General features: G+C 41.4%; 1 protein-coding gene across 2 annotated transcripts in view; it reads right to left on the bottom strand.

Annotated features, from left to right (window-relative positions):
• The window catches only part of LOC144683961 (androgen receptor-like), a 314,903-nt gene that overhangs the window by 58,059 nt on the left and 228,850 nt on the right, over positions 1 to 27,994 (bottom strand). For both annotated transcript variants that reach the window (XR_013577371.1, XM_078547586.1), the window contains exon 4: positions 19,790 to 20,086. Coding sequence is in view for 1 of the 2 variants with exons in the window: in XM_078547586.1 (XP_078403712.1) it covers positions 19,790 to 20,086 (297 nt within the window). In the remaining variant the exon portion in view is untranslated. The remainder of the gene's footprint in view (positions 1 to 19,789; positions 20,087 to 27,994) is intronic.

Raw genomic sequence — 27,994 nt, 5'->3', positions numbered from 1 at the left:
GTGCTAAAAATGACCCCAACCAGCAGAGAGTTTTCCCCCTTATTCCCACTGACTCCAGTTTTGCTAGGGATTGTTGATGCCATTACTCGGTCAAATGCTGCCTTGATGTTATGGGCAGTCACTCTCACCTCACCTCTTGAGTTCAGCCCTTTTGTCCATGTTTGGACTAAGGCTGGAATGAGATCAGGATCTGAGTGGCCCTTCCAGAACCCAAAGCATCTACAAGAAATGTAAGGAACTTAAATGTAAACTAAAGAGACAAGGAGAGTATAAGAAAGGATGAAGGAATGACACTGATGGTAAGGGAATAAATAAGAGTTATAGAATGGGAGTCTAAAAAGATGGTTGAACATAAAGTAAGAGCAAATCCTATTAAAAATGAATTAAAAAGTCAGGAGAGCAATGCACATGGCGTTTGTAATAAAATGGGGAGCTGCAAATCATGTGTTGGGAGGTAACCAGGCATGGTAGAAATTACCAAGACGTGGCTAAAGGAAAATCAGGACTGGGAATTAAACATTGCGGAGTATAACATATTTAGAAAAGATAGAGGGGGAAAGTGGAAGTGGAGTAGTTTTTACTGACTAGATATAACATAAAAGCAGTGGAAACATAGACACAGCAATCAACACAACCAAAATAGAATCCATATGGGTGGAGATAAAAGATAATAAAGGTGTAGTCCGCAGAGAACCTAATAGTGGAAGGGAAGTGGAAGAAATATGGAGACAAATTAGGGAAAAACACTTGGAATAATAATCACAGGGGATTTCCAATACCCAGATATTAATTGGACAGAAGAGGTAGGTAAAGGGGTTAATGGAACAGAGTTTCTACAATGTGTACATTTTAACCCAATATGTAAAAAAGGCCAACAAGGGAAAATTTGTTATTAGATCCAATAACGGGGAATGAACCAGAGCAGGCAAGAGAAGTAAAAGTAGGATAACATTTAGGCAACAGTGATCATAACATATTACACTTTAAGATGACGACAGAGAAGGACATAAGTATGATGAAAACCAGGTTAATGGACTGCAGCAAGTCACAGTGAGAGGGAGAAGGGTGATGCAGTAGGGTGGTAGGTCCAGGGTAGTTGGGTAGCTGAAAGTTTCATGGTGGGGGTGGGCACAGAAACAGATGGCTCAGATAACAGGAGGGTTCAGGGTGGGCATGGAGATAGTAATGAGTGTTGGCTCAAATGGGAGAGAAAGCATGTGGAGGGTGATGGCTATAGATGCAAAGCTAATGGGGGGAGGTTCAAGGATGACAGAGGGGAGAGGAATGGTTATATTGTGTGGGTCAAGGAAGATAGGGGAAGTTGGTGGGGGACATGGGGAAGGTAGAAGATGGTGGATCGAGTCTGGAATGTGATGCCTACAATTTTAGCGTTCTCACCTATACAAGATTGTTGCCTTGAAACTGCGATACCTCAAAGTGGGAAGAGGGTTTTTCCGGGTGGGTGGAGTTCAAGGTGAGTACAATTGGCTGACTAAAGGGACATCCTAATAATCATGATGCAACTGGATGAGAACCATGCTCAGTTGTTTTCTTCTCTCTATGCAAGGAGCTATTGACTGCTCAAGTGTGGCCTTGAGAGCTCCCTGGCAACAGCAAATCACATGTATCAATAGGAAAGGCTTTGATTCTTTGAATGCGCAGCTGACATGTGATCACAGAAGACAAATCCTGTATGTCAGTGCTCGGTTACCCAGGAGCTCTCACTAAACCTACATTCTGACCTACTCTCAGCTGCCACAAAATTTTAAAGGACCTCGGCTATTTGGATGCGGATACCCCCAGAAGACCTGGCTGATGATGTCAGTTTTCCATCCACAGAGTGCTGCTGAGGAGAAGTAGAATGCTGCACATGCCTACACAAGGTCCATGACAGATGACAGGCTTCCTAAAGATGAGTTTCAGATGTTTACACCGCTCAGGAGGAGCTCCCCAGTACTCACCACATAGTGTGCCTGGATCACCGTTGCCTGCTGCACCCTGCACAACCTCGCATATCAAAGAGGGGAGATGTCCTGGCTGAGGGAGGCCTGGACGACCGGGATGTCACTTTGCAGTGAGTAGACGGTGCCACTTACCCTGGCTGAGTGCAGATTGTTCATCTTTGTCCCACACTGCTGGCTGTTTCTTTTGTGGGTGCCACAGGCGCTAACCTCCAACGTGATCACCGCTCAAGCTGTTGCAGTCAGATGAGAGGGCTTCCTGCTGCCATTCCTGGGCAACAGCACCTGCAGGGGGGCTTTGCTAAACCATGGGGCCACACTTTGTCTGCTCCGTGACAGTCTGGTCAATGCAGAATCCGGAGTTCCAGGGTTTCAGTGAGCGAATGGCTGTCCGGGTACCCTTTAAATATGGCACCTGGACCTTCGACTCCATGAGGCAATAGCGAGAACGACAACTTCCTGCCCCGGGCGGATGCATATGTAATATGCTGATCAGCTGATCAGTGCAAGATTGCACGTGGTCAGCTGGCCCAGTGCACACACCTCCCCCACTCAGTAGAAATCGCTCCCAGTTCCATCCCCTCCACCAAACTTAGGCTCCAGAACGGAAAACTCCGGCCCTAGAAATGAACAATGTAATAATGAATAGTCAGCGTGGATTTCAACCTTGCTTGACCAACCTTGTGAAAGGCAATTATTGAATTATTTGAGGAGGTAACAGAGTAGACAATGGTAATGCAGCAGGCATAACTTACCTGGATTTTCAAAAGGCTTTTGATAAGATGCCCCATGATAGACTAATGAATAAGGTCAGATAATGTGAACTCATGGGACAAGTAGCAGAATACATTGCTAGCTGGCTTCAAGGTAGAGTAATTAGAGTGGGAGTATTCAGAATGGCAGAAGGTGGGAAGTATTGTTCCACGAGGATCAATGCTGGGACCACTGCTGTTCACAATTTACATTAACAATTTGGATTTTGGAAGCAGAAACATAGGCCAGAATTTTCCCATCGGCGAGTTGGGGGTGGGGCCCGCTTGCTGACACGGGATGACGTCGGGGGAACCCCCGACGTCATCCCGGCCCATTTAAATCTTTAGGAAGGTGGGCGGACAGCGAAATCAGTTGTTATTAAACAAATTAAAGACCCTCTCCGTCCAACCTAAAGGTTGGCGGACAGGCCAGGAGCCCCAGCGGGCTTCTGAAAAAACATGAAACCTCATCCACTGGCAGGATGAAGTTTCATGTCTGTTTTTAAAAACTTTAATAAAGTTTCTGTGCTTCTTATTAACATGTCCCATCTTGTGTGACATTGTCACATGAGGGGGACATGTTAATAATTTTTTAATTTTTCTATTTTTAAAGTTTTTTTAGACAGTCAGTAATCTTCCTGAGATAGCACTTAGTCTCAGGGAGCAGAGCGCACTTTGACAGTTGGGGAATCCCTCCCCCTCCATACAGGAAGCGCATAGTGCTTCCCGTCAGGCAGCCCGCTGGGCGGGCCTTAACTGGCCCACCCACTCAAAATGGCGGTGGGCCCCAGTGGTCAGCTGCCCGCCCGCCGCCAAGCCAGTGGGGCCTGCTTGCCCACCAAGGGCAAAATTCTGCCCTTAATTTCTAAATTTGCGGATGACACCAAATCTGGGGGGTGGGAGAGCGTAGGGGCAGGGAGGGATTAATTAATTAGTTAATACTGAGGACGAGTGCACCAATTACAGGAGGACATTAATAAACTTTTAGAATTGGCAAATAAAGTTCAACACAGATAAATGGGAGGTAGTACATTTTGGTAGGAGAGATAGGGAAGTCACATTACTTGGAAGGTGCAAGTCTTGGTGTGGCAGAGGAACAAAGGGATCTCAGAGCACAAATGCACCAATCACTAAAATTGTCACAGGTTAACAAGTGTTATAATCTGGGAAGGGACCGTTAACGTTTAAAGAGAAATCTGAACACCCAGGAACTAACTGAAAGAAATTACACCACAAGATTAAGAGTAAAATAGTGGTCGTCTATGTGTGGAGCCTCATGAGATGGGGGAGATCTTAAAACAGTTTTTTTGCATCAGTATTTACTCAGGAAACTGGCATAGTGTATAAGGAAGGAAGGGAAACAAGCAGTAGTGCCATGGAACATATAGAGATTAAAGAGGAGGAGGTGCTTGCTGCTTTACAGCGAATAAAGGCAGATAAATCCCCCGGGCCTGACATGATATTCCCTCGGACCTTGAGGGAGACTAGTGTAGAAATTGCAGGGGCCCTGGCAGAAATATTTAAAATGTCCTTAGCCACGGGTGAGGTGCCGGAGGATTGGAGGGTAGCTCATGTTGTTCCGTTGTTTAAAAAAGGCTCCAAAAGTAAACCAGGTAATTACAGGCCAGTGAGCCTGACGTCAGTAGTGGGTAAATTATTGGAAGGTGTACTGAGAGATCGGATATACAATTATTTGGACAGCCAAGGGCTGATTAAGGATAGTCAGCATGGCTTTGTGCGTGGTAGGTCGTGTTTAACGAACCTTGTAGAGTTTTTCAAGGAGGTTACCAAGAAAGTAGATGAAGGAAAGGCTGAGGATGTTGTCTACATGGACTTTAGTAAGGCCTTTGACAAGGTCCCACATGGGAGGTTAGTTCAGAAGGTTCAGACACTTGGTATCCATGGAGAGGTTGTAAACTGGATTCGAAATTGGCTGTGTGGGAGAAGTCAGAGAGTGGTAGTGGATGATTGCTTCTCAGACTGGAGGCCTGTGACTAGTGGTGTGCCTCAGGGATCTGTACTGGGACCATTGTTGTTTGTTGTCTACATCAATGATCTGGATGATAATGTGGTAAATTGGATCAGCAAGTTTGCTGATGACACTAAGATTGGAGGCATTGTGGACAGCGAGGAAGGCTTTCAAAGCTTGCAGAGGGATCTGGACCAACTGGAAAAATGGGCCAGAAAATGGCAGATGGAATTTAATGCAGAAAAGTGTGAGGTGTTGCATTTTGGAAGGACAAACCAAGGTAGGACATATACAGTAAATGGTAGGGCACTGAGGAGTGCAGAGGAACAAAGGGATCTGGGAGTTCAGATACATAATTCCCTGAAAGTGGCATCACAGGTAGACAGGGTTGTAAAGAAAGCTTTTGGCATACTGGCCTTCATAAATCAAAGTATTGAGTATAGGAGTTGGGATGTTATGGTGAGGCTGTATAAGACATTGGTGAGGCCAACTTTGGAGTATTGTGTGCAGTTCTGGTCGCCTAACTACAGGAAGGATATCAGTAAGATTGAAAGAGTGCAGAGAAGATTTACTAGGATGTTGCCGGGTCTTCAGGAGTTGAGTTACAGGGAAAGATTAATCAGGTTAGGACTTTATTCCTTGGAGCGTAGAAGAATGAGGGGAGATTTGATAGAAGTTTACAAAATTATGAGGGGTATAGACAGAGTAAATGCGAGGAGGCTCTTTCCACTTAGATTAGGAGAGATAAACACGAGAGGACATGGTTTTAGGGTGAAAGGGGAAAGGTTTAGGGAGAACTTTAGGGGGAACTTCTTCACTCAGAGAGTGGTGGGAGTGTGTAACGAGCTGCCATCTGACGTGGTAAATGCGGGCTCACTCTTAAGTTTTAAGAATAAATTGGATAGATACATGGATGGGAGAGGTCTGGAGGGTTATGGACTGGGTGCAGGTCAATAGCACTAGCGGAATAATATTTCGGCACAGACTAGAAGGGCCGAATGGCCTGTTTTTCTGTGCTGTAGTGTTCTATGGTTCTAAGATTTCACGATTTTAAACAAAAACATTTACTGAATATATTAAAAAAATTAAAGAAAGCAAGCACAGCTAAATTAACACAATAATGTATAACTATGTATGCTATGAATCGAGTTTTATTTTTACTCCCCCAAACAAGGTTCCCTTATGTTACAATCGTAGCCGATGTTATTTGCTGAGCAAGCCAAATCCCAGAGGGAAACTTGTCTTACTGATCATAACTTTTTTTTGTTTTCTGGTTTGAAACTGAGGAGAAACTACTGATCCTAGAAGCATCGAATCACAGTAACACTTATAGGATTTTAAAATTAAAAGATGTATTAACAAAAACACACAAGATTAAAATTACACAGCTGAGACAGTATTACAAAACATTCCCCATAAAAAAGCCCACCTGGTCAGAACAAACAAGCTTGGCAATAAGCTCCCTTGTAGATTTTTAACCATAAAAATCCAGTAATATTTCCCAAGACAAAAACTGCTGCTACTTTAATGAAGACTTCTCACGACTTCTCACTTTCTTCCACTCTGCTGTGGAAATCTGAAGGAAGTTCAGAAACAGACTGTTTTCTGAAAGCAAATACTTCTCTGGTTTAAAATTGGACAGCCGCTTCAAATTCACAACTTTTCTCAGCACAGAGCTGTTCACAGGGCATCTCCCCCAAATGCCACCTCAACTCAACTAAACATCTCCCTGAAATATATTTTTTCCACTTCATCCTAGACTCCATTGTCTTAAGCATCTCTTTGAACTCGACCTTTCCAAAATATAAAAATCTTTCATGTCTTCCTATTGTCTCCATATTTGGGTCAAATAAAATTTAATAACCTTCCCTTGTTTACTTATGAAACCTTTGTAAGATGTACAAGTCCATTAAACTCCCTTTGAAATTTAGAAGCTGAAAAGTCAAATCCTTACCTATCACCTAATGCAAATTTTAAAACCCAACTTAGTTACTTGCAATTCCAACTTCACCATAGCCTCTCATTACAAATGCATGCATCCAGTACCTTTACACCTCATCTTTCAGTTCCCACAGACAAGCTGTCTTTGCTAACCTTCCCCCAGTTTAATCACCCATGGACACATATACACGCAATCTTCTTTACAGAATACCACCATTTTCCAAAAATGTTCAAAAAGATAACATTCATCTTCACACTTACCTTACAAAATCTTGAAGGTTCAATCACTTTTCTTGGGACCAACCCAAAGGTTTGCCACAGCTGTCCAGAATTCACTTTAACTTCTCCTCAGTGTTCTAGCTTTCTCCGAAGTATGAAATTTCATGGGAATCCTTACATTAACTTTTGGCTAAGTGATTCTCCAACTTCTCTTAAAAATCTCACAACTGTGGACTTCTCAGCTCAAACCTAAGCTTCACTACGTTTTCCAAGCTAACTGCTGGTTTTCACTATGAGTGTTACCGTAGATTTCTTTCTCTAGCTCTAAGCTTGGAAAATCTTCCAACCTCTTTCCCCTCATGAACTCTAGCTCCAAACTGAGAATTAGCTTCCACCCTCATTAGCGTGATGAATGATAAAGTTAGTATTTTCTCTGCTTAAGGTGCAGGCTCTGCTAACATTTACCTTTTTTGCTCCCTCGACTCAGTGAGCTGTAACTGTCTCCATCTGTTCCCAAGCTAAATAGCTGACCGCTTGCCTCTATGAGCAAACACACACATTCATAAATGCCACCCAAAAGGCAGTTTCCTGTAACCTATCTCCCATGGCAGCGTGGCATGCTTTGGGATGTTCCAAACAGAAATACCGATTGGGGACAAAAAAGGGGACTTGCATGTAGGGGTTGGAGAAATAGCAGAGGTATTGAATGAGTACTTTGCACCTGTATTTACAAAGGAAGAAGACACTACCAAGACCGAGGGGAGAGAGGAGGTAACTGGTACACTGGTAGAATTTACATTTGAGAAGGAGGAGGTATTAGAAAGGCTATCTTTACTTAAAATAGATAAGGTACTAGGACCGGAAGGGAAGCATCCAAGGGTACTGAGGGAAGTGAGTGTATAAATTGCAGAGACACCAGTGATAATCTTTGTTAGACACGGGGGAGGTGCCAGAGGGCTGGAGAAATGCAAGTGTTACACCATTGTTCAAAAAGGGGTGCAAGAATAAAGCTGGCAACTACAGACCAGTCAGTTTGACCTCACTGGCAGGGAAACCTCTGGAAACGATAGTTTGGGATAAAAGCAATAGTCACTTAGACAAGTGCAGGATAATTAAGGAAAGCCAGCACGGATTCATTGAGGGAAAATCATGTTTAACTAACTGGCTGGAATTTTTCTGAGGAGTTAACAGAGAAGATTGATAAGGGAAACAGTGTTGATGTGGTGTATGTGGATTTTCAAAAGGCATTTGATACAGTGCCACACAACAGACTTGTGACCAAAATTCTAGGTCATGGAATAAAAGGGAAAGTAGGGACTTGGATAAGAAATTGGCTGAGCAACAGGAAACAGAGAATAGTGATAAATTTTTCAGATTGGAGAAAGGTTTGTTGGAGTTCCCCAGGGGTCAGTGTTGGGACCCTTGCTCTTCCTGATATATATTAATCACCTAGGCTGTGGTGTGAAGGGCATGATTTCAAAAATTGCACAGATTGGAAATGTTGTCAACTGTGATGAGGATTGTCTTGAACTTCGAAAGGACACAGACACGTTGGTGGATTGGGTAGATACGTGGCAGATGAAATTTAATGCAGACAAGCGTGAGGTGATCCATTTTGGCAGGAAGAATATGGTGAGACAGTATAAAATAAAGAGAGAGCAACTCTAAAGGAGGTGCAGGAACAGGGGGACCTCAGTGTCTATGTACATAGGTCATTGAAGATGGCAGGCCATGTTGAGAGAGCAGTTAATAAAGCATATAGTATTTTAGGCTTTATTAACAGGGGCATTGAGTACAAGAGAAGGAGGTCATGTTGAACTTGTGTAAGACACTTGTTAGACCTCATCTGGAGTACTGCATCCAGTTCTGGGCGCCATACTTGAGGAAAGATGTGAAGGCATTGGAGAGAGAACAGAGGAGATTCACAAGAATGATTCCAGGGAAAAAAAAACTGTAGCTATGAGGATAGATTGGAGAGGCTGGGACTCTTTTCCTTGGAGAAAAGAAGGCTGAAAGGAGACTTAATGGAGGTATTTAAGATCCTGAGGGGTGTGGACAGGGTAAATAGTGAGAAACTGTTTCCACTCAAGAGAACATCAAGAACTAGAGAGCAAAGATTCAAAATAATTGGCAAAAGGGGAAAATGTGATGGGAGGAAAAAATTTTTCACCCAGAGGGTGGTTGGAATCTGAGACAAACTTCCTGAAAGGGTGGTGGAGGCAGGTTCGATCGAGGTATTCAAAGGGGAATTGGATTGCTACCTGAGAAGAAATAATGTGCAAGGTTATGGGGGTAAGGCAGGGGAGTGGGACTCGGTGGAAGGTCCTTTCAGAGAGCCAGTGCAGACTTGATGGGCTGAATGGCCTCCTTCTGCATTGTAAAGATTGTGATTCAACTATCTTACCTTCAATATAACTCTATGATTATGTGACTCATATGAATAATTTATATTTGTAATTAAGTTTTACAACCCTCTTTCCCAGCATTTTAGGTTTTTTCATCTGGGAACTACATAAATAATTTAAATATTTTATTGAAATAAGGGTAGACCTGTTGGCTTCATTAAAAAGCTCAAAGGTGGGTCCTCCATTATTTAAGTTTTACAATCTACCTCCAACCTTGTAAGATAAACATAGGTCAGCATTTAACTGTAATTAATACAAGCTTGTTTATTTGCATGCACTTCAGTTGTTTATCAGTTTCTTAATCAGACATTTCTACTTATCTTACATTTAACACTTTAATTCCTAAAACTAAAACATATGGATTATGGAGTAGAATTTTGCAACACAAGGCCATAAAAAAGAAACCAAGCAGTATGTTTATTTTCTAGAGGGATAGAATTGAAAGTTCTGCCAAACCTGTATCGAACCTTGGTTAGACTACACTTAGCGTACTGTGTGCAGTTCTGGTCACCATGCAATAAGAAAGGATATGGAGAGGGTACAGGGAATATTTCCAAGAATAATGCCAGAAATATGTGGATATACATATCAGGAAAGGGTTGACAGACTGGGTATGATGAGCTCGATACTTGGCAATGTTACATCTGTGTCAAATGCCTGCGAACTTATGAAGATGATGGACATCTTGCTATTAAAGCACAGCGCAGAATATAGGCAATTTAATGTGAAAAGATGGACTCCAAGGGGTCAGGTAGCCTTCTTCTGTGTTTTTCCTGTACAGACAGGGACTGTCTCTGGGAAGTCATTAAACTGTAAACAAGCTTTTGGGGACATTCTATTGGAGAGGCTTCAGAATGCAACAGATCACTTTAGAGTTAACAGTTATTATTGTCTAAATGTCAACAGAAATGGAGGTACAATAGTTATCCAGACTTGGTGTCTGCAAATTGAAATTCCACATAGACAGGTGCAAGGAGATACAAATTCGTCCTTCATTGTTTCAGGATTGCTTAGCCCATCAAGTCATTTGTGTGGGCAATGTGAACACCACTACTGTGGTCACATGACAGAAACTGACCTGTGTTAGGAAACAGCTTGCTAATTTACAGGGTCAGAACAGGGCAGTCGGCCTGGGACAACTACCATAGAGGGAAGGGATTTCATTCGTAAAAGGCAGAACCTTGCCTAGAGAATTCAGTAAAAGGCAGAGGAGCAAGGCTATTCTTTAGTTGCAGATTATACTTTCACTACAGTGGCTTGACTGCAATTTAACTGGAAAAGCTTGTTCTGCTACAGCAGGACACAGTTGCAGAACAATGAGTTTGTGTGAGGAGAAGCAAGCAAAGCTCTCTAGGAAAAGGCCAGTTTTCTGTTTGGCAGGAAGAAAAATATAACTCCAGAAACGCTTGGGAAAACAATGTTCAAGTGAGCTAAAAGAGATTGAATCATATAAGTGATATAAATAGCTCAGGCTTGCCAAAGTGCTGAAAGTTTGTATCAGAGGACCAGGCCATGAGTTGAGTGTTGTGTTTTGGTTGAAAAGAAACTGTGGCAAGCTACACATCAGGATTGTCATGACCCAACTGATAGAGGGTTCGTAGATATGCACCTTCTTGGTGTTAACTGTACCTGGAGACCTTGGATAGGACACAGCTGCCAGTGAACACAACTCAAGGGCCAAATCGATTGCGTGGGAAAAGCAAGAGGTCCTACATAGCAGAGGCCAAGTTAGGGAGCTCTGAAACTGTGCGTGGCACCACATGCGGAGTGATGTGAGTGATTGTAGTTTTGTAAGACGTAGTTTTGTTATATGGATTATTTAAAGTGAAATTAATTTGAATAAAATACTATTTGTTTGTTAATGCATGATCAATTTTATGTTGATCTTGGGTTTGACTGTTACCATAAAAGTTTTAAAAAGTGAAATCTCGTTTATCAATTCTTTTCGTGAGGGGTTGATCAGGGATCCCTTTTTTCAGGTTATTGATCTCTATGGGGACAATAATATGGGTCCCTCCTCTCTTGAAAAAAGGTTGAGGGATGACCTAATAGATGTCTTTAAATATATGAAAGGTTTTGATCAAGTGGATACATAGAAAATGTTTTCTATTGTGGAGAACAGCATAACTAGAGACTATATAAGATTGTCACCAAGAAATCCAATAAGGAATTCAGAAGAAACTTCTTTACCCAAAGAGAGCAGCTGGTGGAATTTAAATTCATTAATAAATCTGGAATATAAAGCTAGTCTCAGTAATAGTGACCATGAAACTTTTGTTGATTGTTGTAAAAACCCATCTAGTTCCCTAATGTCCTTCAGGGAAGAAAATCTGCCATCCTTACCTGAGAACAAGGAATACAGGGTGTAGTTGAGCCAATAGTTTAGATGCATTTAAGGGGAAGTTAGATAAGCAAATTAGGGAGAAGGGAATAGAGGGTTATTATGTTAGATTTAGACAAAGAAAGATGGGAGGAGACTTAGTTGGAGCATAAAAGTCGGCATGGACTGGTTGGGCCAAAGGGCCTGTCTCTGCTGTATATCCTAAGTCCTATGATGTGAAGGCTTTAGAGAGGATGTAGAAGTGATTTATGAGAATGGTTCCACAGTTGAGAGACTTGGGTTATGAGGATAGATTGGAGAAGTCGGGGCTGTTCTCCTTAGAGACAAGATTTGATAGCAGTGTTCAAAATCATGAGGGGTCTAGACAGAGTAGATAGGGAGAAGCTGATTCCTTTGGCGGCGGGGCAGAGAACCAGAGGGCACTGATTAAAAGTGATCAGAAAGGCACCAATGGCAAAATCAGAAAGCATTTTTTTTATGCAATGAGTGGTTAGGATCTAGAATATACTGCCTGAGAGGGTGGTGGAGGCAGATTAAGTTGTGGTTTTCAAAAGGGAAAGTAGGGGATAAGTTCCGGAAGATATAAAATTTGCAGGGTTACGGAAAAAGGGCAACATAATAGGACTAGCTGTATAGCTTTTGCAGAGAGCTGGTGCGGACTTGATGGACTGAATAGCCTCCTTTTGTGCTGTAATCATCCTACCATTCATGTGTGCACATTATCAAGTGCTTTTGAAAATCCAAACACTGTATGCATTGGTTTCCCTTATTGAGTTATAACCACAAAAATGTTCAACAGATTTTTCCAACACAATTTCTCTTTCAGAAATTAGTGTTGACTTTCCAGATCACATTACGATTCTCTAAGTGCTCTATTACCATATCCCTAATAATAAATTATAGCATTTTCATTACTGTTGATGCCAGGCTAACTGGCTTAAGGCTCCCCATTTTTTCTCCTCCTCCAGTCTTGATTAGCATCTTTACATTTTTATGTTTGCTTTCTTCCAATCTATATCAACACTCCAGAATCTAAGGAATTCTGGAAGATCAAAAGCAATGCATCCATTACCTCCAAGGCACTTTTAAAACCCTAGCATGCAGGCCATCAGGTCAAGGGGATTTGCTGCCTTTGTGCGCCATTAATTTCTCCAGTACTATTTGTTTTCTAATAATATCACCAAGTTCCTCATTTCCATATTAAGAATATGAACTAGACAGAACTACGTATCTTCGGCAAAAACTGAAACAAATGAACAGTTTACAATGACCTTTAAAATCATATTTCAGATCTTAGTTGAACTGCATCTAACCTTTTTATTCTACTGTCACTTTCAATAAATGAAAAAAAATAAAGAAAAAAATCACAAACTGAAGCTTTAATTATTATTTTACAAAATGTCTCTAGTGGTTTTGCAGTGAAGTGTTTTCCTATTTACTGCCTTCAAACTTGTTTCTGTACTATACAGATCTGAGTAAGACTGAACCGTCCTAGGACCTTGTCACTTCATAGTCAGATCCCATTAACTATTATTGTTACATTGGTGGTTAATTTTTTTTATTCTTTCATGGGATGTGGGTGTCACTAGCAAGGCTAGAATTTGCTGTCCATCCCTAATTGCCCTTGAGTGGCTTGCTAGGCCATTTCAGAGGGCAGTTAAGAGTCAACCACATTGCTGGGGGTCTGGAGTCACAGGCAGGCCAGATCAGGTAAGGATGGTAGATTTCCTTCCCTGAAGGACATTAGGGAGCTAGATGGGATTTTACAACAATCGACAAAAGTTTCATGGTCATTATTACTGAGACTAGCTTTATATTCCAGATTTATTAATGAATTTAAATTCCACCAGTTGCTGTAGTGGGATTTGAACACTTGTCCCCAGACTATTAACCTGGGCCTCTGGGTTACAAGTCAAGTGACATTACCACCACGCTACCATCTCTTCCATTAAATGGGCCTATTACCTTGCAGAAAAACAATAGAAACCGATAACTGAACTTGTGCCTGATTTGTGGCTGAGTAACTGAAAAGTTAAATTAAGCAATTTAAAATTAAAAGCGACCTTCCATTCTTGCCTGTTTCCATACCTACTTGCCAGAATCAGATACTGATAAGTGAGGCAAAAAATGGACTGTCCTATTTGTTAGAGGCTGGAAGGAACTCTCCTGAAAATCATGCTATGATAAGTATGCCAAGAGGTAGTGATTGGAGCAAATTCTGTCAACAATTCCTAAGAGACCTAACTGCAAATGGAACGAAGATGGCATATGTGAGTTAGGCGCTATGGTGGGCTTACCTGGCAGCTTCCTAAATCAAATATCTGAATCAAGTATGCCTGTCACAAGAGTTTTTCAAGACCCATCCTTTTTTATGCTGCTCCATCCAAAACACAAATATAACCGTTGAGCCCTCTATGATTATCATGCATCAGCATACTTTAATAGGACATAAATATGAGCTCCAACTAAAAATGAAATCTCAATGGGGCTTCACAGCAAACCTTTCTAACATACCCTAGCTACACAATGTACATTCATTCATTGTCACCACATAATATTGGCTGGAGGAGGGCCCAGAAATGTCAAAATCTTGATTGCCATTGAAACCGATTGACTTATCATAGCTCTCTCAAACTCAGTACAATCCTACTTGTTATGCCTTCTCACTCAAAATCAGAATTTTTTCACTATTTTCAATGCAAGTATTGTTTAAAAGTGTGTTTTGCAGACAGAATCACAACAATTTTTTCTAATTCACAAGAACAGCTATGTATTTGGCCTTCAGCAAGATAGCATATTATATTTCTTGGTATCAATCATGGAACACATCTAAGTGGCAAACAACAGCCCTCTCTGTGAGATATAATTTCAAATGCTGCAACCAAATATTACTCTTTTCCTTACAATCTTTCTTTGTACATATCTGTATTGGATGCTTTTTTTGAAGGTGGAAGTGACAACTAAGGATCAGCAAATACTGAAGTGTTAAGCTTCGCTGTTTTTTCTCACTGGAGTCAGCAGCTATGAAGGCAAAGGATAGCCTGAAAGATGTAAGAAGCAGCTTGATGTCCTCCCTTCCTCACACTCAAAGCCTGCCCAAAATCCTGCCACATGATCCTTGCCCCTGCCCTTGCTTAGTTACCTTGGTTCTCTATCCTCAAACATTCAATTTAAAATCCTTGCCCTTATCTTTAAATTTCTACATTGTCTCTCCTCACCCAACATCTTCATTCTCCTCCTGTCCTATATTCCCCTGAACGCTTCATTACCATTTGGTCTCTTAATGCCAGCCTCTGCCCTACCAGTGATGGAAGCGCCTTCAACTGATAGGGCCACGTTTTGAATTTCCTTCCTAAACTTCTCTGTCTCTCTACTTTCTTCTTTACCCTGCTTCAGGGATGTACAGAATGGGAACAGTGTGACTGTGGGGGAGTGTCAGCCTCTCAGTAAGACTGTGCATTTCAATGTCCTCAAGGTCACTAAAGCCGCAAGAGCTAGCAAACAGTTCCAGAAATTTGGAATATGATTGTAAAGTAAATCAGCTACAATAAAGCTTTTGTGAACAGATTAAAAAAAACCTCATAAAATTAATTTCATTGAGCAAGTTTTTGGTCTTCCTTTCCAATTTCTCTTTTGCGAACTCAATGTCAATTTTCCCCATGCATATCTGTGAAGCATCTTTACATAAATGCACCATACAAATGTCAGCTGTATCACATTCTCCAACTCTATTTTTGGAAGTCATTCCCTTAGTTGTGGTTAAAGATACGTTGCCTTCTTGAGGCCCATCTATATGAATGATTTCATACTCCCCATATTTACTAGTGCACTCAATTCCTTCCCCATTTCCCTTTCTTTTAGATCTCGCAAGACAAATGCCACGCTACAACCAACAGGATGGGCAGCTGACATGCTTTCAGCAAACACCAGTTTGCCACCTTTGTACAAAACTGTTATTTTGGATTGGTTGCTTTATAGAAATAATCGGATCTTCGTTCTGAATGATTTTAAGTGCGAGTGGCGTGTTGAAAGCCTATGCGACTGAGACCATAGTAAACATTACTACAATTTTTTTTAGATTTGTATTTTTAATTGGTGCACAGAGCTCATATGTACTTGACCTTATTCCTGCATTTCTGATGAATGGTGGGTGAGGTATAGTGTTAGGCCATGTCATAATTTGGAACTTGTTATGACAGTTTATTGGGAATATGATGAACGGATTCTTGTACTGGAGCTTCGAAGTTTAATTGAATGGCTGTCCAGTAAATGTTTGTCATCAATTCAGCTGCTTCAGTGGATCTGGCAATTATTCAGACTTGCCTTATTGCTTCTTTCTTCTTCTGGATCTTCTTCATCCTCTTTTTGCATCTTCCGCAAGGTGACCCTGCTCCTGATAATTTTTTTGGTGCTACATAACAAGACGTCTCTGAACCATTCCAGATGGTGGAATGTTTGTTAAGTATGTTTATGGCTTGCTGTATCCTTTTGGAGACAGATATCTCATTATTTTTCTGCTGCAGTTCCTGGATTCCATACTTGTGTCATCAACCTTAATTCAGGAATATCCGGGCTGCCAAGACCCTTTTCTCTAGGATGTAAATGTCTTAACATTAAGATGAGACTGTTGATTGGCGTAGAATAAGTGAATTGCGGAAGCTTCCAAGATACCTGGCAACCACCTGCATGATGCGAATTACAACCTGGTAACTGACAAAATTCCTTTCTACTCATAAATGCCACTACATTGTTGAAAGGTGCCTATATGAACATTTAGGTCCCATCAATGAGAATCTGAACTTTGGGAAACACGCCAGTCAAAAAAGTTTTGTTGCCAGTTGTTTGCAAATCAATGAAATCCTTCACCTGGCAAACAATGTCTCAGTAATATCATGTGAGCGGCAGTGAACAACAGATTAAGTGACCTGTCAGGTGTCTCGAGACTACTTGAAAAGACCCAGTGCCACGGAAGTTGACCCATTTTCACTACCACAGAGCCACCACGTACATGAGTGAGGATTGTTGGTCTAACTGCAGGAGATGTCACAGTTATGAGACTGCCTCCTTAGTGGATTGTTAGCTGTATATTCACCCTTTTGGTTGGATGGGTCCATTAAACCCTCTTCCAATACAGGCATATTTTACCTCCTAGATCCCTGTTGGCAATAAGATGACAGAGAGGGATAGAGAAATAGATGGAGACAGAGAGAGGGAGAGTTATCATTTGTTCAATTTGGAGGGAGAGACCTGTAAGCACCCAAGTTTAGAGAACTCCATTTATGTGTAGGGTCACTGCTGGAATTCAACCAGCTAAGCCTGCATAGCTTAGCAACACATGGCACTAGTAAGTTTTCTGTTGCTTGTCCAGCAAAGAAAATCTTATTTATTATGGATTGAAGAGTTTCCTGATGCCAGGTTCCCTCATCCAATTCCTGGTAAAGAGGAAATTTAGCTGATTGGTGGGGTGATAATTAGTGAGGAGGATAGTTTTAGATTACAGGAGGATATAGATGTGCTGATCAGTGGCAAATGGAATTTAATCCGGATAAGTGTGAGGTGATGCACTTGGGTAGGACAAACAAGGCACGGGCATACACGATGAATGGTAGGATCCTGGGAAGTACCGAGGATCAGAGGGACCTTGATGTGCATGTCTACCGGTCCCTTAAGGTAATGGGAGAGGGAGATAAGGTAGTTAAGAAGGCATATAGGATACTTGCCTTTATTAGCCGAGGCATAGAATATAAGAACAGGGAGGTTATGCTGGAACTTAATAAAACGCTGGCTCGGCCACAGTTAAGAGTATTGCATGCAGTTCTGGAATCCGCATTATAGGAAGGATGTGATTGCACTAGAGAGAGTGCAGAGGAGATTTACCAGGATGTTGCTTGGGCTGGAGAGTTTTATTTATGAGGAGTGATTGGATAGATTGGGGTTATTTTCCTTGGAGCAGGAGATTGAGGGGGGACATGATTGAGGTGTATAAAATTATGAGGGGCATAGATAGGGTAGACAGGAAGTAACTTTTCCTCTTGGTGGAGGGATTAATAACCAGGGGGCATAGAGTTAAGGTAAGGGGCAGGAGGTTTAGAGGGGATGTGAGGAAGAATTTTTTAACCCAGAAGGTGGTGGGAATCTGGAACTCACTGCCTGAAAGGGTGGTAGGGACAGAAACCCTCATAACATTTAAGAAGTATTTGGATGTGCACTTGCGATGCCATGGCATACAAGGCTATGGGCCTACTGCTGGAAAATGGGATTAGAATAGTTAGGTACTTGTTTGACCGACGCAGACTCGATGGGCCAAAGGGCCTTTTTCTGTGCTGTAGACCTCTATGACTCTGATTAACAATGCACTGGTGTACTGAAGGGCTACTTGCACAGGAATCAAGTTACATTAATTGGCAAAAGATTGACTGTGTTACAATCTACCCTTGTCAGGCATGACCATCTTGGTGCCAATTCCATCCTAAAGTGATTCTACTTACTGCCGTAAGATCCTCAAGAAGCTATAGTGGCAGCTTGCTTCACCCAAGTAAAAAGACTGTGGGTTCAAGCCTCACTCCAGGACTCGAGCACATAATCGAGACAAAGATTTCAGTGTCATACAGAGGGAATGCTGCATTGTTGGAAGATGCCATCTTTTGGATTATTTGCTAAACTGAGGCTATATTTGCACATTCAGATGCACATAAAATAGCTCTTCGTAGCATTCAATGAAGAACAGGGGCCAGAACTTTTGCTGAGCGGGTGGGCGTGCGCCCGACCTGCTCGAGTGTAAAATGTCATCGCGCACTCACGCAATATTTTGGTCAGTGGTTGCAAACTAAACTTGTAAGTGCGCCTGCTGACAATTAAGAGAGCTATTAAGCCCATTAATGGTGCAACTAACTGGGATTTTCGCTGCCCATCCAACGTCATGGTTGGTGGGCAAGTGAATCGGCCAGGCGGGCTTTGCATTTTTCAGGAAACCTCATCCAAGGGCAGGATGAGGTTTCCATTAATAAATTTTTAAAAATCTATGCACAGGATTTTTATAATGCCTATGCTCATGTGACTGCTTGTATTGGTGGACATTTTTTTCCGGATTTGACACTTTTGCTCAGCTCCCTGAGGCAGCTCTCTGCCTTCGGGGAGCTTTCTGTGAGTGCTCCCCCGCACCCGTGCTGACTTCAGTGCTCACCCTCCTCCTGTACCCAACCCAGGAAGCATTGATCATATCAGCATGAAATCGTGGTTGGGGCTGATTGCGAGTGGCGGTCCGTTCCCTGGTTGCTCCCGGGCTCGCTGATTGTGACCACACGCTGACCTAAAAATGCTGCCCAGGGAGTATTTCTGACGGAACGACTAACATCCTTCCTTCAACTAACGCTATCAAAACAAATTAACTGGTGATTCATTTAATTTGCCAATCAAGAAACCTAACTGTTTGCAAATTAAATTGATTCCCATGTTTACCTCATAGCAATAGTAGCTGCACTCAAAATAACTTAATAGAACTTTGTCATGTTCTAAGGACATAAGGCACTATATGAATGCAAATTCTTTCTTTTACAGGCAACTAACAAGCATGGGCTCATTATTAGGTAGCCAGCAGGTACCAGAAGATAATGAATGAAGAATGAAAAAGTCAGTTAATTTTATCTGGGTAAATCTGCATGTACAGTATACACCAATGTGAGACTACTTTATGTATTGTATGGAAAGTGTGAACTTGAACTTTTTGCTGGATGAACAGTAGACACCAAAGGATAGTGACGAATTGAAACACATTTAAATTCGGTAAAGGTTAAACTGATAATTATTTCACACCCCAAGATGAGTGTTGTGTGTATGTATCAAATAGAAATAGTAATTTTACAAGCAATATACACTGCCGTCTCTACAAATACTATCACAACCTAAGATGTCAGTCACTGAATAGCCAAATAAATACCAGCTAGATGTAGTGAACTGGCAGTTTTGAAAAGTGACTACTCTAGTTGGTTATATGAATTACAACTTCTAAAAAAAAAAACAGCTTCTATTTTCTAGAATGAATGTTTGGTTTTTATACTATCTATAAAAAAGAATGGGTTAAATAATAAAACATGTTAGTAAATTACATTTCTGTTTTTCTATATTTACAAACCATGTTATCATAAATTCATATTTTGCATGATGCCAGTAAAACACAGTACTTAAAGGATGCACTTTCTTACCTGGTAAGACCTTTGCCCATTTGACAACACGCACAAGTTGCCTTTCCCCAAGTTCATTGAGGCTTGTTAACAAACTGGCAGATGTATCAGGCTGTGTATTGTCGTAGCCTGCATATACCATATCAGGCTCAATAGACTGCAGCACAGCGAGAAACAGTGGCTGACACTGAAATTTCTGCATCCTTGGTACACCAATCCTTGGTACAATAGAGAGCGTGCTGTCCTGTTGCTTTTGTAAAACTGAAGAGTCGGCTTCCTCTGCAGTTTGGAATGGTCGTGGATTCTTTAATTTTCGACCTTGAAAATAAAATTACAAAATGTTCAGCTCTGGTTAAATGAAAGCAACAAGAGAGAAAGAGGCAATTAATAAAAGAAGTTAAAATTGCAAACACACAAAAAAAAACTGAACCAAATGTTTGAAATCAAGAAAGATGAAAGGCAAGCCAGGTAGTTCAGATATTGTTGCTCGCGCAGATGGTTGATTTAGCTAGAACTGAGGGACCATGTGGAATAGATAACCCTGCTGTCAAAAGGGTTCAATGACTTGACACTTCAGAAGTTAATGTCTGTATCCTAAGGAAGGATGTATACCGTTTCAGCCATGCCACTCATAAGGACAAGGTCACACAAACTCTGGAATATTGTTTATCATGTACATTGAGTTGAACTATTTGATAAATAGGCTATTTAATGTTAACTTGTCAGTAATCTAATGATTTAATGTTAAAATAATCTCACCAATTGTAATAATCACAGGCTCAGACCGTGTTATAAATAATACTGAGCATCTATTAATGGTGATTTACAGTGATACACTGAATTGACAGCACAATCTCTGCTACTTATTTTGTTAAGTAACTCTGTCCATTAATTGTTGATATTGAAATTGCTAGCTAATTTCAACTGCACCTATCATACCTATTAGGTGTTTGGATGTTCAATTTCAATTTTAAGTTATGATTTTGTAACCAATAAATAATTGTTAGCGCATGATCTGTTGTACAACTTCTTTGAATGAATTAACTCTTTCCAACTCTTTCTTGCCAAATCATCAATCAGTCACTTGTGGATATCCTAGTCAAGGGTTAGGAATGTAACCTCAAAATTTGATTCAAACTGGCTAGACATAAAAGCCGATAGTAAAACCTGTCATGAAGCTATTAATGTATATAATATTTTGGAAAATATTTTTCTTTTAAAGTAGTGGTTTGTCTGCGGGTGTGTCTTAACTGGATTAAAGCCAGCTAGTCTGGGTGCTTTGATGGGTACTAGTTTTGATATGGAACAGAGATAGCGTGCATTTGCGTTTTTGGAATAGAGCATTCAAGAAGTGGGGTGAAAACTTGATGCCTATCTAACAGATTCCAAGCCATACGTTTATAATACTAATAAAATTGGTACTATGAAAAGGGGTTTCATTGTTAAAAGGTCGATTTCAAAGAGGCTGGTGAGACAATGAGAATTTGAATTCAATCAGTGGTGGTAGGTATAACTTCAGTAGTTTTCGGGCGTGCAGGCAGACGCAATGTAAGATCAAAAGGCAGCTGCAAGCTTCCAAGTGGCTCCACAGTGAAAAGAACCTCATTTTGAATTCGTACGGTGAAAATGCTTTGCCTGGTGTTTGGTTAAGCCTATGGGTTGATGTTGCCTTAATGGAGATTAGTTTGGGAATTTGTTAAAAGTTATGATAGAAATAACTTGTAGCCATGTGTACATACATTCTAACCTGTATAAATTAATAAAATGTTTCATTTAGTTTAATGTCAAACCTCGGGGTCTGATTCCTGAGTTTAGAGTCGCATTTCAAACATAACACTTAAAATTATTGGTAGCGGGTTCGAACCCCACCATGGCAGATGGTGCATTCTGAATCAATAAAAATCTGGAATTAAAAGTCTGATGATGACCACAAAACTATTGCCGATTGTCGTAAAAACCCATCTGGTTTACTAATGTCTTTTAGGGAAGGAAATCTGCTGTCTTTACCTGGTCTGGCCTACATGTGACTCCAGACACACAGCAATGTGGTTGATTCTTAAACAAGGGCAATTAGGGATGGGCAATAAATGTTGGTCTAGCCAGTGATGCCCACATCCCATGAACGAATAAAAAGAAAAATGTTTCGGTGCTATCTGATTCCTCGGCATATACTTGTTGGGGTATCAAAGCCCAGTGTTCATATGCACATCAAAGTCAAGTTTTCAGTCTGTCCATACCTGACCTCAAAGCACAAAATCACTCGTGGCAGGAGGATTACTGGACAGGAGCTAGGAATCTGACTCTGTACTCAGGAACACTGATGTCAATTACAGAGATCACACTGGCGTTAGGTGAAATCAACAGACTCAGCATGGATCAAGGATTGAATCTGGGATACTAATCTGGTCTATTTGGTTCTGAAAAACATCAAGCAATGTACTTAACTACTGAGCTAGAAAAGCTAGAAGCTAGAACACAAAATTAATAGACAACCACACTGAGAAACTAGACATTGACCCCAATAATCTTCTGTATGTAAATATATCTGGCACCCATTAATGCTGCTGTGCCATAGCTGGCATAGTTTGCAGCATACCAGGTTCCCTGTAGTCTGCCTTAAAGAAGCAGCAAGTGTACATATGAAGCAAATTGGTCTACGAACAGGCGGGTACTGTGGAACTTCTTATTCTAGGTGGCGTGGAACAGGTGTACAGTCAAGAAAAGGGCAACGCCTATTCTGTGAAAGGGAATCAATTACAAATGACTCAGGAAAGGGTCTGATAAGTTATTATTTTGTCACTAAGTAAACCATGTTGCAAAATGGTAGGGTGGGGGGCAGTTGGTGGCACAATACTTAACACTGCCTCCATTACTAAGCGCTAAAGACTAACAGCATTCTGCAACACATCCTGCAAAGGCAAAATTATTTTTATTTGAAAAGTTGGAAGTATAAAGGCCTTTTTTGACAATACTATTTTTTTTTAAGGCTCTTAGTTTGGAAATGAGAGCTCATAACCAACAGCACCAGGGTGATGTAAAAGCTGGGAGGTTGGAGGTAGACCTGTAATTTGTAATAACACAGGGACACAAAGTGGGTTTTTAAGTTGAGGAGGTCATGACAGCAGTTTTGAAAGGAGGACAGTACCAGAGGAGAGGAAAGCACTAACAATGCCAACTAGCATGCCAGATCAGAGGAGAATTTGAGTGGTAGGTAATTTATTGGAATTACAGAGAGCTGCAGGTTTAGAATAAGGGAAGGGGGGATTCTGTGGTGAGGTTTGGCTTGGTGAATAAGGAAAGTAGCAAAGCTGCTGAAACAATGGTCCCAATCTTCATGACAAAAAATCCCATAACCTCTGCACATTTGTCAAGTTATATAGAAATTACAAGATGGGAACAGGCCATTTGGCCCACCAGTCTAAGATAGTATTCAAGATATGTGCAGTACTACAAATACCATAAAGCTGCTCTATTCCTATATCCCTTTGTTCCCCTTTTCTACATCCACCTGCCTAAGCTTCTCTCACATGATGGAGTATATAATTGGGCACATGATGGTTGAGTGCAATTGCAACGCCAACATGCTCAATGTAGGTAATAAGAAACCTACACCATTTTGATGCTCAGACCTTATTCGGATGGAAGTAGAAAGCTGTCAATGGCAAAGCACTGAAAGACAGTTCACTTTTCTGGAGAGTGGGAAATGTAGCAGTCAACTGGCTAAGCTAGTGAAGTATAGAAAGTGCAATTATGGTCATCCTGCATTTAAAAAAAAATCTATAACAAATTATTTGCATTTTTCCACTGTGGTTTCCAGTTTAAGGAACACTGACTATTCCTACACTGCCCATTTCTGAAAAAAAATTGTGCTGAGGTTCAATGGGACCCTGATTTGATTGCTGAATGAGACTCCTCCCTCTTTTCAGCAGGAGTGTTGGCCACACATATTTTTTTAAAATTCATTCACTGAGCCAGCATTTATTGCCCATCCCTAGTTGCCCTTGAGAAGGTGGTGGTGAGCTGCCTTCTTGAACCACTACAGTCCATGTGGTGTAGGTACACACACAGTTAGGAAGGGAGTTCCAGGATTTTGATGCAGCAACAGTGGAGGAACAACAATATACTTCCAAGACAGGATGGTGCGTGACTTTGAGGTGAACTTGCAGGTGGTGGTGCTCCCATCTATCTGCTGCCCTTGTCCTTCTAGATGGTAGTTGTCGTGGGTTTGGAAGGTGCTGTCTAAGGAGCCTTGGTGAATTCCTGTGTTGCATCTTGTAGATGGTACACACTGTTGCTGCTGTGTGTCGGTGGTGGAGGGAGTGAATGTTTGAGGATGTGGTGCCAATCAAGTGGGCTGCTTTGTCCTGGATGGTGTAAAGCTTCTTGAGTGTTGTGGGAGCTGCACACATCCAGGCAAGTGGGGAGTATTCCATCATAAGCTTGACATGTGCCTTGTAGATGGTGGACAGGTTTTGGGGAGTCAGGAGGTGAGTTACTCATCGCAGGATTCCTAGCCTCTGATCTGCTCTTGTAGCCACAGTATTTATATGGCTGGTCCAGTTCATTTTCTGGTCAACCGTAACCCCCCACGATGTTGATAGTGGGGGATTCAGCAATGCTAATGCCATTGAATGTCAATGGCAATGGTTTCTCTCTTGTTGGAGATTATCATTGCATGGCACTTGTGTGGCGTGAATGTTACTAGCCACTTGCAATTGTCAATGAACATCCTTACTTCTGACCTTATGATGGAAGGAAGGTCACTGATGAAGCTGAAGATGGTTGTGCTGAGGACACTGCACTGAGGAACTCCTGCAGTGATGACCTGGAGCTGAGGTGACTGACCTCCAACAACCACAACCATCTTCCTTTGTGCTAGGTATGACTTCAATCAGTGGAGAGTTTCCCCCCCAATTCCCATTGACTCTAGTTTTGCTCGGGATCATTAATGCCACACTCAGTCAAATGCGGCCTTGAAGTCAAGGGCAGTCAATCTCACCTCACCTCAGGATTTCAGCTCTTTTGTCCATGTTTGAACCAAGGCTTTAATGATGTCAGGAGCTGAGTGGCCCTGGCGGAACCCAAACTGGACATCAGTAAGCAAGTTATTGCTAAGCAAGTGCTGCTTGATAGTACTGTTGATGACCCCTTCCATTACTTTACTGGTGATCGAGAGAAGACTGCTGGGGTGGTAATTGGCCGGATTGGATTTGTCCTGCTATTTGTGTGCAGGACACACCTGGGCAATTTTCCACATAGCTTGGTAGATGCCAGTGTTATAGCTGTACTGAAACAGTTTGGCTAGGGGCGCGGCAAGTTCTGAAGCACAAGTCTTCAGTACTATTGCCAGAATATTGTCAGGGCCCATAGCCTTTGCAGTATCCAGTGCCTTCAGCCGTTTCTTGATATCACGTGGAGTGAATTGAATTGTCTGAAGACTGGCATCTGTGATGCTGCGGACGTCCGGAGGAGACCGAGATGGATAAGCCACTTGGCACTTCTGGCTGAAGATTGTAGCAAATGCTTCAGCCTTATCTTTTGCACTGATGTGCTGGGCTTCCCCATCATTGAGGAAATGGCAAAAGTTTTTCTTTGACACTGGTATTGTTATCACTCCATTTCCATTAAAAAATGGAGCGATATTGAGACCAAAAACATTTACACGGTCTCTGCTACAATCATCAATTCTCATATTCCAGTATGTTCCCCTCCAAGCCACTCACCATCCTGACTTGGAAATATATTGCCGTTCCTTCACTGTCACTGGTCAAAATCCTGGAACTCCCTCCCTAATAGCACAGTGGGCATACCTACACCAAATGGACTGCAGCAGTTCAAAAAGGCAGCTCACCACCACCTTCCCAAGTGCAATTAGGGATAGGTAATAAATGCTGGCCTAGCCAGCAATGTGCACATCCCATGAATGAATTTTAAAAAACTCATCTCATAGTGTCATAAGCCTCCGATTTAAGATACAATTTGAGAAATATAGTGTTAGGGAAACATTTTAGCATTCATCCAATCTTGCCTCACCCTCACAATAAATCAATAAGTTCCTAATTTCCTCTCATCTCACTCACTCCGAAATGTGATATACAATAGTTAACCATTGAGGAATTATATTGAATCTGAAATGACAGGTACATGAAAAGAGAGAATGAGTTGAAATAAATGAATTTGAAATATATAAAATATTTTTATAGATCAAGGTGCAATATATGATGTTTGTGTATCTTGAAACTCCCTCCCAAACAGCAGTTAAAAAAGGCAGCTCACCACCAGCTTCTCAAGAGCAATTAGGGATAGGCAATATAAATGCTGGCTTAAAAGCAAAAAACTGCGGATGCTGGAAATCCAAAACAAAAACACAAATAAAAATACCTGGAAAAACTCAGCAGGTCTGACAGCATCTGCGGAGAGGAATACAGTTAACTGTCTCTTCAATAGAACAACAGAAGAGTCATATGGACTTGAAACGTTAACTGTATTCCTCACTGCAGATGCTGTCATAAATGCTGGCTTGGCCAGCAACACCCACGTCCCATGAGAGAATAAAAAAAAACATATTTAAATTAACATTTTGTGAGATTGACCCACGTGTACTTGTGTTTTATGTGTACTTTGCGTTTTAAGTGAGGTTTACCAAATTTTGGAAGGTTGACCCATCTTCCTCATTGTGGTCAGCTTGCTGCACAGGATAAAATGGTGCAAGGAGACAGGCGAGTCCCACCGGCAGGGGTATCATAAAATCCAACTGGACAACAGTGCTCTACAGGATTGCTGCTTGCCATTAAAGGGGAAGGTGGAGTTATTATTATGCTAAAACTGTTGTCAGTTTATAAAGCAATTCATGATTGTTATATATTTAACTGCAGAATTAACTGTATTTGCTGTATGACTTCTATGAATGAATGAACTCTTTCTTGCCAAATTATCCATCAGTAGCTTGTGGAAATCCTAATCAAGGGATGGGAATATAACCTCAAAGGTTGATCCAAACTGGTTAATGTAAGGCACCATTCACTCTTAGATATAAAACTTGGCAGTAAAACCCCTAATGGTTCCTTAATGAGAAATTATGCAAGGGTGTTTTGGTGCCATCTAGCATATACTTGTTGGGATATCAAAGCCCACTGTTTATTTGCACATCACATACAGTTTTCAGTCTGTACGTACCTGACCTCACACCAAACAATCACTCTTGACAGGAGGGTTACCAGGTATCAGCTAGGAGCTTGACCCTGGACTCAAGAATACTGATGCTAATTACACTGCCGATTCAGGTGAAATTAACTTACTCAAGAATGAAAAAAGATATTTTGATCATGCAAATCCCTCTTGTGCAATGCGCTACTTCTCTCAGAATTTAACTGTGTTACACTGCCCAGGAACAAAGCATTAGCTATATGACAGTTAGAATAGAGTTTCAAAGAAGAGTGATATTGGACTTGAAATGCTAACTCTGTTTTTCTCTCCAAAGATGCTGCCAGACCTGCTGAGTTTTTCCAGCATTTTCTGTCTTTGTTTGACTTTTTTTAAATGCTGCTGTAACATCTTGAATGGTGTGGGGTGCATCGAATTCGTCTTTAGCTGATTGCTCAAAAAACAGTGCTTCTTCGCTGACTGCATTTTGTCTATTGTACAGATCCAGACTGTGCTCTACTCTACGGTTCAAAATTCTTTCTTTGGAAGTGATCATTTCTCCTGTAGTAGTGTGTGTCGTGGAGCAAATCTGGTGACAACAGGACCCATCACCTCTTTTAAGTCCGGCAAACATTCCATGTGCATCACCCTTTTCAGCACATGTCCAGATACCGTGACAGATATCAAACTTCTTTCATATGTCTACTCTCATTGGACATTTTGGGATTCTTCCCTCATTTGCAGTTTATTTGCATTGTTAGGGATGTCCAAGTACACTGTGGCTCAGTTCATAGCACCCTCGCCTTTGAATCAGAAGGTTGTGGGTTCATGTCCCACTCCCGGAAACCAAGAACTGTGAATGTACTCGAAAGAGTTACATGCGATCTGTTGATAACTCGAAAGAGTTACTGCAATTTTGCCTTCCTCTTTGCTTCACTCATTGGAAACAAGTCAGCTTCATGAGCTTTGAACCAGCCAGCATCATTTCTTTTCATTACACTAAGAATGTCTCTTGCTGGGAATGCATACTATTGTGAAGTGATGTCCACTCCTCTTCTGGGCTCTGAGGTACACTTGGAATGG

The sequence above is a fragment of the Cetorhinus maximus genome, chromosome 8, assembly GCF_964194155.1.
Source record: "Cetorhinus maximus chromosome 8, sCetMax3.hap1.1, whole genome shotgun sequence".
NCBI classification, from domain to species: domain Eukaryota; kingdom Metazoa; phylum Chordata; class Chondrichthyes; order Lamniformes; family Cetorhinidae; genus Cetorhinus; species Cetorhinus maximus.
Note: the sequence above shows the minus strand (reverse complement) of the source record. Positions and strands in the feature narration are given on the sequence as shown.